Source organism: Chelonoidis abingdonii, chromosome 3 (genome assembly GCF_003597395.2).
Source record: "Chelonoidis abingdonii isolate Lonesome George chromosome 3, CheloAbing_2.0, whole genome shotgun sequence".
Classification (NCBI taxonomy): domain Eukaryota; kingdom Metazoa; phylum Chordata; order Testudines; family Testudinidae; genus Chelonoidis; species Chelonoidis abingdonii.
The window spans coordinates 165,349,268-165,365,616 of NC_133771.1; the positions used below are offsets into that span (position 1 = coordinate 165,349,268).

General features: G+C 40.9%; 1 protein-coding gene across 11 annotated transcripts in view; it reads left to right on the plus strand.

The window, feature by feature from the left end:
• ENAH (ENAH actin regulator) overlaps positions 1–16,349 on the plus strand; it is a 190,071-nt gene that overhangs the window by 153,403 nt on the left and 20,319 nt on the right. For 4 of the 11 annotated variants that reach the window (XM_032778759.2, XM_075064300.1, XM_032778760.2 and 1 more), the window contains exons 5-11: positions 6,705–7,024; positions 8,294–9,091; positions 11,446–11,744; positions 12,035–12,159; positions 12,652–12,706; positions 13,052–13,100; positions 14,710–14,776. In XM_032778759.2, coding sequence (XP_032634650.1) covers positions 6,705–7,024; positions 8,294–9,091; positions 11,446–11,744; positions 12,035–12,159; positions 12,652–12,706; positions 13,052–13,100; positions 14,710–14,776 — 1,713 coding nt within the window. The remainder of the gene's footprint in view (positions 1–6,704; positions 7,025–8,293; positions 9,092–11,445; positions 11,745–12,034; positions 12,160–12,651; positions 12,707–13,051; positions 13,101–14,709; positions 14,777–16,349) is intronic. The other 7 variants (XM_032778767.2, XM_075064304.1, XM_075064303.1 and 4 more) reach the window with 2 other exon arrangements.

Genomic DNA, 16,349 nt, shown 5'->3' on the forward strand with positions numbered 1-16,349 from the left:
CATTTGTGGCACAGTTTTAACATTTCTGATGAAGCCATAGTGGCCTCTTACTGTTCTTCCTGTCTTTCCTTTGCATCAGAATAGTTTGCAGTTGTGCCTTTAATGTTGTTTCCTTGAGAAATTGCCAGCTCCCCATAATTCCTTTTTTCCCTTAGATTTTCTTCCAATGGGACCTTACTTACCAGTTCACAGTTTGCTAGTCTGCTCTTTTGAAGTCCGTTATCTTTATTCTGCTGCTCACTCCTTCTTTTCCTTAGAATAATGACATATACTATTTCATGAATGCTTTCACCCAAACTACCCTCCATCTTCAGATTTGCAACCAATTTCTCCCTGTCAGAATCAAGTGTAAAATGTTTTACTCCCTGGTTAATTCCTCCACTTTCTGAAACAAAAAACTGTCCCAAGCACTTACAAGAATGTATTGGAAATTTTGTTTCATGCTGCTTTTTGTGTGACTGAGCTGCTGTTCCTTGTAGCCAGAAGTCTTGCTGCTTAGTACAGGAGCTGGGTCAGCTGCAGAAATGTGTGGAAGAGAACTTGCAGTGGAAACTGGCTCTGCTTGCCAATAACTGTTGTTCTTACAATATATTGCCCCTGAAAATCAACACTCCCAACTTCTTTGCCCACTTATTAACAATCCTTCTCAGGATTCTTGGAAGTGGTGATGGAAAGCAGCTGGGGCAGCGGGGACTCTTTACAATCCCTTGTTTGACTATTTAGATCAGGGGTCGGCAACCTTTCAGAAGTGGTGTGCCAAGTCTTCATTTCTTCAGTCTAATTTAAGGTTTCGCGTGCCAGCAATACATTTTAACATATAACTAAACTATTGTTATATGTAAAGTAAATAAGGTTTTTAAAATGTTTAAGAAGCTTCATTTAAAATTAAAGTAAAATCCAGAGGCCCCCCCAGCCCGGTGGCCAGGCCCCGGGCAGTGTGAGTGCCACTGAAAATCAGTTCGCGTGCCACCTTTGGCATATGTGACGTAGGTTGCCTACCTCACTTTAGATCCATGAGCAGCAAATAGTGGCCCCCACAGACACTGTTTTTCCCGGTGGTTCTAAGCGCCCACTGTTGAGTGTGGACCTATGGAGATGATAATTCTGTAGCTGGCAAATAATATTCTGCACAGTTACCATCTATAGGATATCTTTTGAACTTTTTTTGCCATCTTCCCAGATTCCCCTTAATTTTTTTTTTTTACCTATGACAGAGCAATGAGTGTTTATACTATTTATGTTGCCTTCTTCTATATTACAGTATTTAAAGATTCCTCAGCCATCCCTTCCATCCCCTTAGCCTTTGGACAGTTAAGGAGCAATGCTGACAGATTTCATAAGAGCAATTGAATACTAGAAAGCATGCAAGAGCTTTGGGAGTTAAAAATGCTACCTCTTTGTTACCCTCTGATTTTGATTTGACTAAAGTGCAGGGGCAAGAAAAAGAAGTGAGAGACAAACTTCATTTTAAATTTATTTAATTTCTTAAAATACTTCATTAAAACACAAAGGTGGTTATAAAAAGGTCTCAGCACCTGAATGTATTCTGTAACTTGAAGCTAAATAACTAATAGAACTGAGATCTGAAAACTACAGTTTTCATAAATACTCTGTAGAGTACAGCTGGCATGTTTTGATAGTTTGAAATGGATAAACCCTTTATGTCTAAACCAGAGGTTGGCAGCCTTTCAGAAGTAGTGTTTCGAGTCTTCATTTATTCACTTTAATTTAAGGTTTCACATGCCGGTAATACATTTTAATGTTTTTTAGAAGGTCTCTCTCTATAAGTCTATATATTATATAACTAAACTATTGTTGTATTGTAAAATAAACAAGGTTTTCAAAACGTTTAAGAAACTTCATTTAAAATTAAATTAAAATGGTTGATCTTACGCTGCCAGCTCCACTCAGCCCGCTGCTGATCTGGGGTTCCGTTCACATAGGCTGGCAGCGGGCTGAGCGGAGCCTATGGCTGGGACCCTGGCTGGAAAGGGGCCAGCAGCCAGAACCCCAGCCCAGTAGTGGGCTGAGCAACTCAGCCCACTGCCACTCAGGGGTTCCATCCGCCAGCTCATGCCAGCCGGCATCCTGGCTGCCAGACCCTCTCAGCCCACTGCCAGTCTGGGGTCCCAGCTCTGCCCACATACTGTGGGTACTTACCTTCTGCCTGGTTCTGACCCATTCTCTTCCTCTCTCTCTACACTGAGCTTAGGGTGGGAATGCACTGAGCACAGGGTGGGGGGGTGAAGGGTCTGGCCAGGAGCTAGAATGAGGGAAGGGGCTCAGGGTTGGGGCAGGAGGTCTGGGTGTAGAGCACTTACCTGGGCAGCTCCCATTTGGTGCAAGGGGTACAGGTGGGAATGTGGGGGGGGGATGCAGGAGCTCCCGTTTGGTGCTCAAGGTGGGGGGCGGATGTGGGAGGTGCATGGAGTGTGGAGGGGCTGGGTATGGGGGGGATCTCATAGTCAAGGCTGGGGTTGTGGCGGGGGTGAAGGAGTTAAGCAGAGGGCTGGGTGTGTGTGAGGGAGGTACAGGGCTCAGGGCAGGAGCCTGAGGAGTGTGCAGGGCTCAGGGCAGAAGGCTGGGTGTGTGTGAGGGGGGGAATCAGGGCAGAGGGCTTGGGGTGTGGCCTGGGGTCATGGGGTGCTCATGGCAGGTGGCTGGAGGGGAAATGCCCCCTTCCAACCGCCTCTTCCCCTAGGCCTTGCCCCTGCTTCTCTGCCTCCCCCTGGAGCAGCGAGTACTGTGACTCCACTCCTCCCTCGCAAGGGCCATCAGCTGATTGGCCAGAGAGGAGGAGGGGCAGGAACCCAGCACACTGCTTGAAGAGGCAGGGGAGCTGGCAGGACCACACTTCTGCCGCTTGCCTCCACGGGACTCCGGCAGGCAGCAGCGTACCATTAAAAATCGGCTCATGTGCCGTCTTTGGCACTCGTGCCATAGGTTGCTGAGCCCAGGTCTAAATGCTTGTATTACTAGGCAGTGCAGATCATTCAGTTTTACAGTACACCATCTTGACTTTTCAGTGCCGATCAGATATTAGTTTTCTAATAACCTGCATTTTAAAATGTAATTAGAATAATTTTGTCCTAGTGATGCTGTAATTAACTTTTAGTTGTAAGATAGCATTTGTGGCACAGTTTTAACATTTCTGTAATATTTCAACCAGAGTAAAAAGTCCTAAGAGAATAACTAAATTATTAAGTAATTATTTAATAGTGACATGAATGGTCTGATTTAATGATTATTACAGAGGGGGAAAAATACTGCATACGTCTTTCTTCGCTGGAAATGTAGATTATAATTTCTCCCGAGTCAAAAGAAACTAGGTAGGAACAACAGCAATTGTTATAGTAGTTCGTGTGGCCATGGGAAACTAATGTTTTAGAGTATGACTAGAGGCCTACACCCTTAGACGTAGAAAAGAAAATGGTGATGAAATAGTCTGGGCATATAATATAGTAAAATCTCATTCCACGGGCAAATTAGTGAGAGAAAAGTAAGGAAAGTATCATTTGATTTATAAAAATCAACAGAATCATAATTTCAGTGGTGTCACCCTCTGCAGTGTGCCGGTGGGAACTCACTGCCCCCCTCCACTCTTGGGTCCTAGCTCCAGGTCCTCCAATTGGTGGAAATTTTGATAATACGGTGTTGTTGGAAATAGGTCAAGCTAGGGATCATTCAAAAGCCCTTTCTCCCACAAACAATGATACGAAACATGACAAGCCAAGTGTGTAGATATATATTTGAGAAGATGTTTAAAAATCAACTTTTAAAAGTTATACTTCAACATATAGGGATGCATTGCTTACATAAAAATAACACCCACATTGGCTAATCCTGGGGAAATTAGCCTTGACGTGTAGGGCTGAAAACATTTATTTATCAAAGTCATTATCGGTGTCATCTCTGCTAGGGCACCACCGCTAGACACATTGTCACACTGATTTTCATCCATGCTGCTCTCACATAGCTCCATACAAGGCAGGCTGCTGGCCAATCATTTGCAAGGTGGCTTTGCACACAAGTATTTGCTTAGCTGAAGGATTGATTCTGGAGCAGGTAATATTTCTCACATAACTGGTGTGATCAGTCCATCCTCCAAGACTGATAGAAGAGGGTAGTTTTGGATGTGTTAGCTCATCCCAGACCCCTTTCATTGCTTGATAATTTGCCTTCTCAATAGCAGGTATAAATGCATTCTTTGTCTCTGGCAATTTTTCTCCATTTGTCAGCTTCCTGGAACACTTCCTCCCAGTATAACTCTGCAAGTGTTGTAATGTTGGTCTTCATATGGTAAACTTGGCATTTGGACTCCTCTAATGCATGACTTCATCAGCGACCCTCTCAGCCATTCAGGGCTTCTTCAGATTGAGGGACAGTGTCTTCAAAGACTGAATCAAATTGGTCTTTCCATCCAATCTTCCAGTAGTATCACATCTTGAAAAGGTTTGGTCACCTGGCAGTGCAGTGGCTTTTAATGATCTGAGCGATAGGACCACATCTCAGAGATATAGGGTGAGTCTGTTACCCAGCTGCAGGCATAAAAACAGAATCTTCTGGAAATCTTGGGTACAGTCTCACAGAGAGCACTAGAACATCTGTCTATCCAAAAATCCAGAGTTCAGTAGCATCTCTCTGTGGCATTGATTGCATTGGCATGCAAGATAATTTTAGTGTCCGCTTCCTCATGAGTACTACGAAAAAACTCCATTGAAGAGTGCAAGGCAGCAGCTTCATTACTCCATGCAATGACAGAATTCTTCAGGCAATCCCTTGCATGTTGAAGCATTTTTCCTGCAAGGTATGTGGTTAACTTGTCCTTTGTGCAAGTATGAGACAAGTATGGAGATATTTATGGAGTCAGTTATTTTGGTTTGGACAAGGACAATGCCATTGAGTCTCTTCTCTCTGGTAATATTTTTAATCAATTCCATTGCATACGTGTCAAACACGAGGTGGAATTAGTCATGTATTCAGTATTTTCTCTGTAGCCTCATCATGAAGGGTTCAGCTATATCTCAGCAGGAGTTAATAGTTTCTGGTTTGTCAAGAGTTTATACCTCAGCCATACCATCTATGATTGCTCTGCTGTAAGGCCTACACAGGCATAAGGTTCTGGTCGTGTTGCCGGTAGATGCTGGTGTAGGAAGATCATGCAAGATGTGCATTAGTTTGTTTTTTGCCTGGCACATTTGAACTATTCCATTGCATTCAAACATCAGGTGTGGTGCCACAAAGCACTTGTACTTTCCCAAAATCTCACCTAGTTCAACATCATTCTGAGGTCTGGACATAACCAGGAGATGAGCAAACAATGACCTGTCTGGGGCTAGCTCTGTAATAGTTCCTGCCATTTTCACTCTGACATGTTTGCATTCGAGTACAGTTTTAGTCTGTTCTTCTTGATTGGAGCCTATAGACTGACAGATCCTTGGATAATTCTGTAGAGTTTGAAGGCTTCATATAAGTCATGACCCAGAGTATTCATTCGACTGACATCTTTAGCTAGCTCATCACTAAAGACTGCTTCTGTCATTATATTAATGGTTCCAGTCCATCACACGCGAATAGGTTGCCAGTTTGAGTAAACCCCTTCTTAGCATTTAACAGCACCTAATGAGCCTAGATGGTGCTTGGTTACTTCTGGCAAAGTCATCCTAGACATTTGATGGAGTTGTGAGGTTGTCAGGAAAAACCTGTAAAGAACACTTAGGTGCTGTTATGCCCCCCAGTGAATTTCATTGCTCTGTTTTCATGTTCTAGGGCTTTATCCAAGCCAACTGCACAGAAGGGAGCTTTTAACAATCCAGTTTCCTTTTTGAAATTCCTCCAGTATGTCAGGGTCAGACTTTTCTACACCTCTTATTTTAGTGAGGTACCAGGCTGTCATTGCAGCATAGTTGGTTAAATTGACAGCAAAAATACTACTTTAGAAAGTGTTCTAGTGCTGTGAAGTGCAAATTCCAATTAGCAGTCCTGACTGATCAAATAAAGAACAGCAAAGACTCAACCATCTTAATGTATCACTGCACCATCACTGATTCATCTTCATCGAATTTCATTCTGGAGCACCTCAAAGCAATCCCTGCCTTCTAATCTTAATAGTGTGGAATTTTAATCCCATCATAAGTCATCTTATTTGTGTGTCTGTGTGCTATTGTAATATTTTCTTAAATATTTGATTGAAATTCAAGGCTTTTTTGGTCTTATTAGACTCTAGCAGGAAATTTTCATTAATCTGTTTTTGATTTATAAAAAATTGTCCAGAACTTGAGAGATCTGAACAAATATGGACACAGAACTTAACTAAGAGCTCGAAAAAATTTAGCCAGCAAACAAAGTTAATTATTGTAAAATGGAACACTGAGTGCAGTCATTAAGGACTTGACTTAACTAGGAAAAAGATGTTGTTTTAGAATGTGTTAACTGGCACTCATTCTCATTCTAAAACTAATGTGAACAAGACAAGTTGTACTTAAGCATGTGTAAAACTATTACTATAGATTTAGCACATACTAGCCAACATGTTCTAAAAACCACCTTTTATCTTAGTCAAGACTTTTTACAACAGGATCCTTAGGCAAGCGAACTCACAAAAAACTTTTAAGGACAAAGCAAATTTGCACATATTTTGTTACTTTATAGTACTCCTGTATCTTTTCTTCAGTTTAGTCTTTCCCTTGTTTTTTCTGTTGCAGACAGTTGCAAGAGCAGCAACGGCAGAAGGAGCTTGAACGGGAGAGACTGGATCGTGAGAGAATGGAACGGGAGAGGCTGGAGAGAGAGAGACTAGAAAGGGAAAGACTTGAGAGAGAGCGACTAGAACAGGAGCAGTTGGAAAGAGAGCGGCAAGAAAGGGAACGGCAGGAACGCCTAGAAAGGGAGAGACAAGAAAGGGAGAGGCAAGATCGAGAGAGACTTGAACGACTTGAACGGGAAAGACAAGAAAGAGAACGTGAGGAGCAGTTAGAAAGGGAACAACTGGAGTGGGAGAGAGAGAGAAGAATTTCAAATGCTGGTAAGAATTTCAAAACTGAATGTATTCAAGTACTGGCTTGATTGTTTTTGTTTAGTCAATGGAGTGGGACAGGGCAGAGTTGACAGTAAGTATTTATGTGAAGGCAAAACCTGTTTCTCAGTCACATATATCTTGATTTTTCTGGGATTAACTTCTTTTTTTTAACTGTTATAATTCTGGATGCCTGACCTCAGGAGAACATCCTTTTCTCTAGAATTGTTGTAATTTCCAATAACTGAAATAAAACGTTATAAATGGTGTTTATTGTTTACTGTATTTTCTAATTGCACAAAAGGTTTTTGAATTTGTTGGCACCCGAAGACATGACCATTTGAAGATTCCTAATACTTTCTAGTCTACTTTAATCAATTAAGCAACACCATATACATTCTTATGTATTCTGATAATGACACCATTGGCTTAAGAGAATCTGTACACTCCAGAGGTGTGCACATGCATAAACCAGATTGGTAACATTGCAAGGCAGATATCACACCAAGGGTCTTATTTTTTGTTTATCAATTGATATGGTTTATATTAAGATATCAGGTTTTGATGTACCAGTAGATATAACCTGTAGTAAACTATCTGCAGCAAGCTAGGATCCAAAGATAAACCAGGAGCTAACTTCGCTTTCTGAATTTTGTAATGTAATGATACAGGTAGTTAAGCATTTCTTAATTACTTAACTTAATGCATGTGAGAAATCAACTGCTGGTGAAACTAAACCATCTAATGTAAAACAAATTGCTTGAGAAGAAAGTATTGATTTCTTTGTGTTACACTTTGAATATTTTTACTCTTATATGGAGTGATCTCCCTATTCTGGGGAGGGGAAGAATCAGGTTTACTTACTGCCTATATGTTAGTTTTATTGATGAAATTTAGAATGAATGTTAAGATCACTATACTTGAATTGCAACCAATCAAACATAAAGCTGATATGGAGGACCAATTAATAAATCATGTTGCCTAATCTATTTCACTAATGGAATTTGAGAACTTATGCCATATTTCTTTAGATTTCCAGAATGTGCTTGTAAATTCAAATGTTGGCACAAAAATAGTTGGTGAAATTAAAAAGTAGATTTTTATAGTATATAAAAACTTTCCTAGCAGTATTTTCACTTGTGCCTAATCCTCTGGTACTAACTATTGTCTACATTTATACATTTTGTTTGAATGCTGATTTTGTTGCTTCATTAGCTCCCTTTTTCTCTCTCTCCTTTTTTATCCTGCCTTTGCTGCTGCTTTCCATCTTCTGTCCAGCTTCATCTTTCGACAACTCCCTGTATAGCACACCACTTCCTGAATACTCCAGTTGCCAGCCTCCTACAGCACCTCCTCCATCATATGCAAAAGCAATATCAGCACCAGGGTCAGATTCCACTCCGGATTACGCTGTAGTGACTACTGCACCACCGACTTCCACTCCCCCTACACCACCACTAAGGCATTCCGCATCACGTTTTGCTACATCTTTAGGCTCCGCCTTCCACCCTGTTCTTCCCCATTATGCTACAGTTCCTCGTCCCCTGAACAAAAATTCTCAACCACCTTCTCCTGTGAATGCCCCAACTTCTTTGCCTCCAAATACAAAGTCCATTGTCTGGTCTGCTCCCAGTTTTGCACCTCTTCCCCCATCTCCTCCAGTAATGATCAGCAGCCCACCAGGCAAAGCTACTGGTCCAAGACCTGTCCTGCCAATTTCTGCTTCTAGTTCTGTGTCCCAAATGTCCCAGTCTCCTACTCCTCCCAATGGGCTTCCTGAGTCTGTAACTTACCCAGTTCCTTCACCTTCTACCTCAGGTCCAACGCCGCCGCCACCTCCTCCGCCACCACTGCCTTCCTTTCCACCTATCTCACTCTCTGGACCTCAAACTTCGCCTTCTCCTAGCTCCCTTAATGCCTCAACTCCCTCATCCAAGCCTAGTGTTCTCCCTTCTCCCTCTGCAGCTACCCCTGCCTCTGTTGAGAACTCTCTAAACTCTGTGCTGGGAGACTCCTCTGCTTCTGAGCCAGTCTTGCAGGCAGCCTCTCAGCTGATTGAACCTCCGACTCAGCAGGGTAAGGCTTTCTGTTATTGCTACTAATTAACTAATCAGGAATGCACCCAAAACCAGTTTGCATCAATTGTCTTAAATTAATAAAATAATTTTGAAATTGCAGTGATCTTAATACTGCAACAAAATAGTTTTTGAAGGGATGATAGGGGATATTATAAAGCTCTAAAGAGAAGAGTTGGGATATATGCTCTGTGAAAGATGTAAAGTACATATCTAGAATCGTTGGATCTTATTTTTCAAGAACCATTTGAGTCGTGATTATCTGATGAATTCTGCATCATTAGTTTATTTAGAATTCCCTAAAACTAGGTAATAGTAGTAAATTCCGAATTGCAGTGTGAACCAAGGGAGCATATGATGGAGCTTTGAATGTGTGAGTTGGTCTTAGTGAAAAGTAATCTGAACCATTTACTGATACTTATGAGGTAGTTCAAGTATTAGCTGTGAGTATGTAATTAGTACAAGATATATCTGGATTGTGTGAATTTATGAATACACGCACTCATGTGCTAGACCAGATCTACACATAGAGCAGGGGTGGGCAAACTTTTTGGCCCGAGGGCCACATCTAGATATGGAAATTGCGTGGCAGGCCATGAATGCTCACGAAATTGGGGGTTGGGGTGTGGGAGGGGGTGAGGGCTCCGCTGAGGCTATGGGCTCTGGGGTTGGGCCAGAAATGAGAAGTTCAGGGTGCGATAGAAGGCTCTGGGTTGGGGCGGGGGGTAAGGGTGTTGGAGGGGTGCGGGCTCTGAGGTGGGGCTGGGGATGAGGAGTTTGAAGTGCAGGAGGGTGCTCTGGGCTGGGACCATGGGGTTCAGAGGGTGGGATGGGATCAGGGCTGGGGCAGGGGGTAGACCACAGGAGGGGGTCAGGGGTGCAGGCTCTGGATGGTGCTTACCTCAAACAGCATAACCTCCCTCTGACTCCTACGCAGAGGCACGGCCATGCGGCTCTGCCCGCTGCCCCATCCACAGGCGCCACCCCTGCAGCTCCCATTGGCCGTGGTTCCCAGCCAATGGAAGCTGCGGAGGCAGTGTTTGGGGGCAGGGGTAGCATGTGAAGTCCCCCTGCTGCCCCTACACATAAGAGCCAGACGAGGGACATGCTGCTGCTTCCAGGAGCTGCGCAGAGTCACAGCACACGCAGAGCGGGGCAAACCCCCGACCCTGCTCTGAAGGGCCGGATGTGGCCCCTGGGCCATAGTTTGCCCGCCCCTGACATAGTCACACCAGTTTAGCTGCAATTAGTCCTAAATTCTGGTTACAGTGATGCAAAATCTTGTGCATGCTCTTAATTTGATATAAACCTATTTTAAAATAATTCAAGTCAACAATCAATAGGTTTTAAGTTGACATAAACAAGTATTAAAAAGATTTGAATATCCTTGCATATGTCTGCACCAGTTAAACTAAATACTAATTCAAGCTAAAGCGGTGCAACTTTTACGTGAAGTCAAGCTCTTAAATTTATTAAGTTGGATGATGATCTTCCACTCCAATAATTTATTAAGGCATTTTATAATAATCAGAAAAAGTTTAAAAAAAGAAAGTTATAGTTGCTTGTTTGTGCTCATGGAATAAACTCTTTTTGCATTTGTAGTAATACTTAAACAATGCTCTTCCTCAAAACATACTGCATATCATTCTGAATTTAGAGAATTAAAGGAGTTGTATGAAATGTATTTTTTTCACAAAATTAAATTAAAAACAGTTGCTTTCCCTAAAAACGTTATTTTACAAGAATAACAATTCTCTAACTCACTAATGTATTTTAATTTAATAATTAGAGTTGAGTTCTGAAATATTTACAGATAAGATGTATTTATGTAAGTCTAGAAATCAAGTTTTAGAACTTTCAGTTTAACAATAATAACTTTTAAAAGGTTTGTTTAAATGTCTGGGTGGAGTGGGAGCACCTGCTTGCAAAGAACATTTCATTTTAGGTTTGCATTTGAGCCAAGACCCATTCTGAGTTATCAGGTGACAGAGTGTTTTTTTCTCTTACAATTTTTAGTGCTTGTGTTGTTCCTTATCGGTTTTCTTTTAAAATTCTTCCCACTTTTCTGTTTGTGTAGCAGTTCTTTTGTTATAGTGAAAAGACTGAATAGTGTCATTGTGTTGCATGTCTAAGGATTCTCTTGGCTAACCTCTTCTCTTCTACAGCATTATGTACATGTATGTTTTCCCCCAAGGTGGATATTTTTCCTGTGTTTTAACAAGACACAATATTTTTCTAATTAATTTAGGAAGACTATTTTTTTTCTTAGTATGTACTAAAAAGAAAAGCCCTTATTTCAATGGAAATAAAATCCAACTAGTCTTAATTCTTAATGTTGTTTTTCATTTCAAATAGGTGTCATCCAAGGACCACCTGCACCTCCACCCCCACCTCCACTACCACCTGGCCCAGCCCAGTCTTCAGCAGCAATCCCACCTCCCCCAGGTCCGCCACCACCACCTCCACTTCCACCCTCAGGGCCACCGCCACCGCCGCCTCTTCCTAGCCAACTTATTCCTGCTGTTCCTCCTCCACCTCCTGCCCCTCCTCTCCCTACCTCTGGATTTTCTATGGGATCTATATCTGAAGACAGTCGCCCTTTAACTGGACTAGCAGCTGCACTCGCTGGAGCCAAACTTAGGAAAGTGTCACGGGTAAATGTAAATCTGGATTTGTCTGAGACTTACACTTCTAAATTCTATGAGAGTAACTTTGGAATAATTGCTATTAACATATTAATAACTTGAGTAGCAGGAATAGGTCTACCCAAAGAGCAATTTGACTAATTAAAGCAGAGTTCTTAGATGTATTCATTGAATCTGTATTTTATGCTCAGGTGATTTTTGTAGTATGTTACATTAGTGTTTTTCTGCCTGAATGTAAAATCATGATTTTTAATAAATAGTTCTCAAATATACTATTATTTTTGTGTACTATCATAAAGAGTGAAGAGTCCTCTAGTTCAAGTGGAGGAGCTTCATCTAAAACAGACAGTGTTCGTGGAAATGGACCACTTCCCTTGGGAGGCAGTGGATTAATGGAAGAAATGAGTGCTCTGCTGGCCAGAAGGTAAACAAATAATTGTATTCTTACACATCTGTAGATAGTATGATAGTTTCACAGTAATCTTAAAGGGATACTGTGAACTTAAAAATCATATGTCTGTCATAGTATGTACCTACTATTGTAATCTACAGCTGAAAAATTACAGAAATATTTTTCCTTTGTGTGTTTCATAGCACTTTGTGTGCAGTCAACTTTATTTTCACTCCTGAATAGTCAAGTAGCTAGTTCCCTCTGCGTGTCTCTTTTGCTCAGCAGGGTGGGAGCAAAAACCAACATTTTAAATAGGAAAATGTGATTGCAGAACCACCAGTGTTGGCTTGAAGACTCAGTGGAAAGTGTATACTTGAAACTGCTTTTTACTGTTTTAAGTTGATCTAGATTTCAAGTCGTGTATGCCTTTAACATTACTAAACAAATATTTTCTATTTTGTAGCTATAACTTTGATAATTTTAGCCATCTCCCTTTCATTCTTAACTCACGTTTCTGTCTTTTAGGAGAAGAATTGCTGAAAAGGGATCAACAGAACCAGAGCAGAAAGAGGATAAAATTGTAAATTGATTATTATTTTGCTGGCTTTGAATTATTTAATACCAGGCCATACAAGAGAGTTATTCTAGTGGTTCAAATTACAAATCATTTACAGCTTGTCTTAATGGAAAAATGTAACCTATATTTTTTTTCAAAGGGTACAAGTACAATGGGGTTGTCTTAAACATTCAGTTTAGTTCTTACAAATTTCTTCTGTACTTTCTAGTGAGATTTTATGTGAACAGAGCTCATTAACTGCCTGAAAAAGATTTAGCTATAAATATATAAACAATTCCATTAAACAACTTTACATCAATCTGACCAGATTTTCAGGATTCTAAAGCTTTTTCTCCTCATTTTAATCAGGAAGAATCAGAGCCTTCAACTTCCAAGCCTTCTTCAACAAGCACACCTGGTAAGTAGTATAAATCTGTGAAATGCACTTTAACTTTTCAAAATTCCTTTTACGTGTTAGTGCTGAAGTTTTATATAAAAACTGTTTAGTTATGGTATCAGAATTCATGATCCTGAGTGTGTTGTCATGAAAATGAAATAACATAAGTATCTTAGTATGATCAGTAGTTAAAAATAAATCTTGTTTTTATTCGTTGGTAATAATTTGTCTAAAGCTCAAATTATCCCCATTTATAGTTAGTCTTTACTATTTTCTCTTATATTATGTGCACAAATTCACTGATAGCCTTAATATAAATAGTACACACTCTTTGAACAAAGTTGAGGTGAACAAAGTCAAGTGGTTTTTAAATAGGTTTGTTGTCTGGCAGTTACCATACACAGCTAAACGTAAAACTTCACATGAAATGTACAGCTGCAAACACTTGAACTGGATTCAGTTTTAAAAAATTAACAGAAGCTAATGGCGATGTGTTTGCAGGATAGGCAGTCATTGATATAATAGTATTATGTGGGGACAAAGCTGTAAATGTAGGCTACTGAATTTGCCATCTGGTTTTTATACCATAATCAAAACCTCATGTATTCTGCCATTGAATGGCTAAGTCTCCATTGCCATCCAGTAGTAGTGCAAGCATCTCATACAACTGGGGAAGAGCAGGTGACATACACCAAAAGGACTTGCCCCAGAACTCCCATCTCAGTGCAGGGACCCACTGAGTTGAGTGTGTGGGAGTAAGAGGCAACTGGCAGGGAACATAGAAGGCGGCTATCAAGCAAATTGCCTGACAACACTCACAGGACACTAGCAGGGATAGGAGTTCAATGGGGTGGGGCGAGGGAGAGACTACTGTGGTCAGACCTGGACTATTGGCAGTTATTACTGTACCCTGACAAAGTATACTTGTATACTAATATCTCTAAACTTGTATTAATAAAGTGTATACCTCTAATATCTCTGTAGCATGGCTCCTGCTCTGATAGATAATAACTACAACAGGACTTTAGATGGAGTAATGGACTTTTATTTGTTGCAGTTAATCCCTAATAGCTAATCCTTGGCTCTACCCTGCCGGTGACTTATGCAGCCATCCTTAACTGTTAGGCAGAAGTGCATTTCATTGCCCATGATCATGTACCTTTATTTGTCTCTAGAGTGCTGTAGGTGACTCAAGGTAGTGAGCCAAAACTTCTTGGAGAGAATTTCTAATAGAACTGAAAACATACTCCACTAGATGGAGCACAGAACTTGAGCATATATGAGGCTAGCTTTCAACATAATATGAATATAATGAATCTAAAGAGGTGATTGTTGGAGTAACACTTAAAGGCCCCGGCCAATCTTATGGCCCTCTTGCACAATGTACTATACAAAGACAAAGTAAAACAGTTAGGTGCTACCTGCACTACATGTAGTGTAACTGATAAAAAAAAAAAATATTAAAAGATAATAGCTTTCCAGGTGATGGTTTAATTTTGAAGAATTAATGCAAGATGATAAAAGTTAAGTATCTTAAGTCCATACCTACCTGAAGTTCTTCATATGCATTGTTAGTGATGCATGAATATGAAAGCTGGTGTCTCTAACGATTTTATTTATATATCTAAAGAACTAACAAGGAAACCTTGGGAAAGAACAAATACAGTGAATGGAAGCAAGTCACCTGTTATCTCCAGGTACACTGCTTTTTAAATCAGTACTTATCTTTTTCAGATGTGTGCAGCATTGTCATTATTCGTTGTGCATAAAAAATATTGGAATAGAAATAATAAATACCATCTAACTATTGTAAATAAGGCAGCCGAATAGATTTCATTTCTAATGTTTTATGGGTATAGGAATATTGATAGTGAGTTTTGAGGAGGATTTGAGGAATGAATACAAAATGCTGAAAGTAGAATCTTATTAACAAATATCAAATTACAACTTTCCTGATTGTGGTATAACTATAGTTATGGAAACATTTCATTTTCCATTCAAGATGCATCTCCCTCAGTCCTTAAACATGAGTTGTCCTCTCACTAAAGGCAGATAAGAGATTTCATTCGTGCGCTCAACAGCAGATGACTCTGCCTAACAGCCTAGTCTCTCGGTATTATGATAGTGTGAGAATATTCAAACCCAACTAGGTATTTAGGCCAAAGCCTGATTCTCATGACAACCCTAAGCAATGTATTTGAGCCAACTCCATTCTGAGGGATACAGCAAAGAGAGATCTTTCAACACGCTACCCAATTCTTTGCTACTACCTCAGACAGAATGTCAGTGCCTGGTTACATGACAGACCTGACAGAGAAATGACCAGGATAGCCATCTACCTTTTGGGATAAATTTTTTAACTAATGCTCTCATAAAGATCCTAAAATGCAGGGCTTTAGAGTGGAGCCTGGAGCTGGAGCACGGAGCAGCTCTGGAGTAGTGGAGCTGCAGGTTTTTGCCTGGAGCCGGACCACAGCTCCAAAGCCCTGCTAAAATGCATATATTTTTGACCATAAGGTAAAAAATAAGGAATTGTTCAATTAATGATCCTGTATGTCCTGCATACAAGTGCTGAGGAACTCTGATTGAGAAACTTCTTATAGTTTGTCTAACGATAATTTTTTTCCCTTGAGAAATATCTTGTGAGGATCTAAAAAAAGACAACCAGATTCTCGATTAAACCTGAGGAAAATATTGTCTTTCAAATATAATGAGAGATTCTTGTTGTTAAAGTTTGAAAGGACAATAGGGTGATAACTACACAGAAAGGAGGGGGGAAAATTAATCAAACATAGATCCTGTAGCTGAATGTCCCATTTCTGTCACTAGCAGAATATTCTCATCCCCCTAGATCTTGTGCTTGAAAATAAAAGCAGCAGCAAGCACAATCAGCTTGTTAGCATCTTTTTTCTGATTTCCAAGAACTAGGCAGACTCTAGCGTGAGGTGGGCAACTTTTTGGCCCAAGGACCACATTGGGGAATAGAAGTTATATGGCAGGCCATGAATGCTCATAAAATTGGGTCTGGGGTGTGGGAGGGGGTGCAGGCTCTGGGGTGGGGCTGGGGATGAGGAGTTTGGGGTGTAGGAGGGTGCTCTGGGCTGGGACTGAGAAGTTCAGTGAGCAGGAGGAGGATCAGGGCCTGACAGCAGTGATATGCAGCTTCCAGTTGGGGATGTGGGCTCTGGGGTGGGGCTGGGGATGAGAGGTTTGGGGTGCAGGAGTGTGCTCTGGGCTGGAATTGAGGGGTTTGGAGAGCAGGAGGGGGAT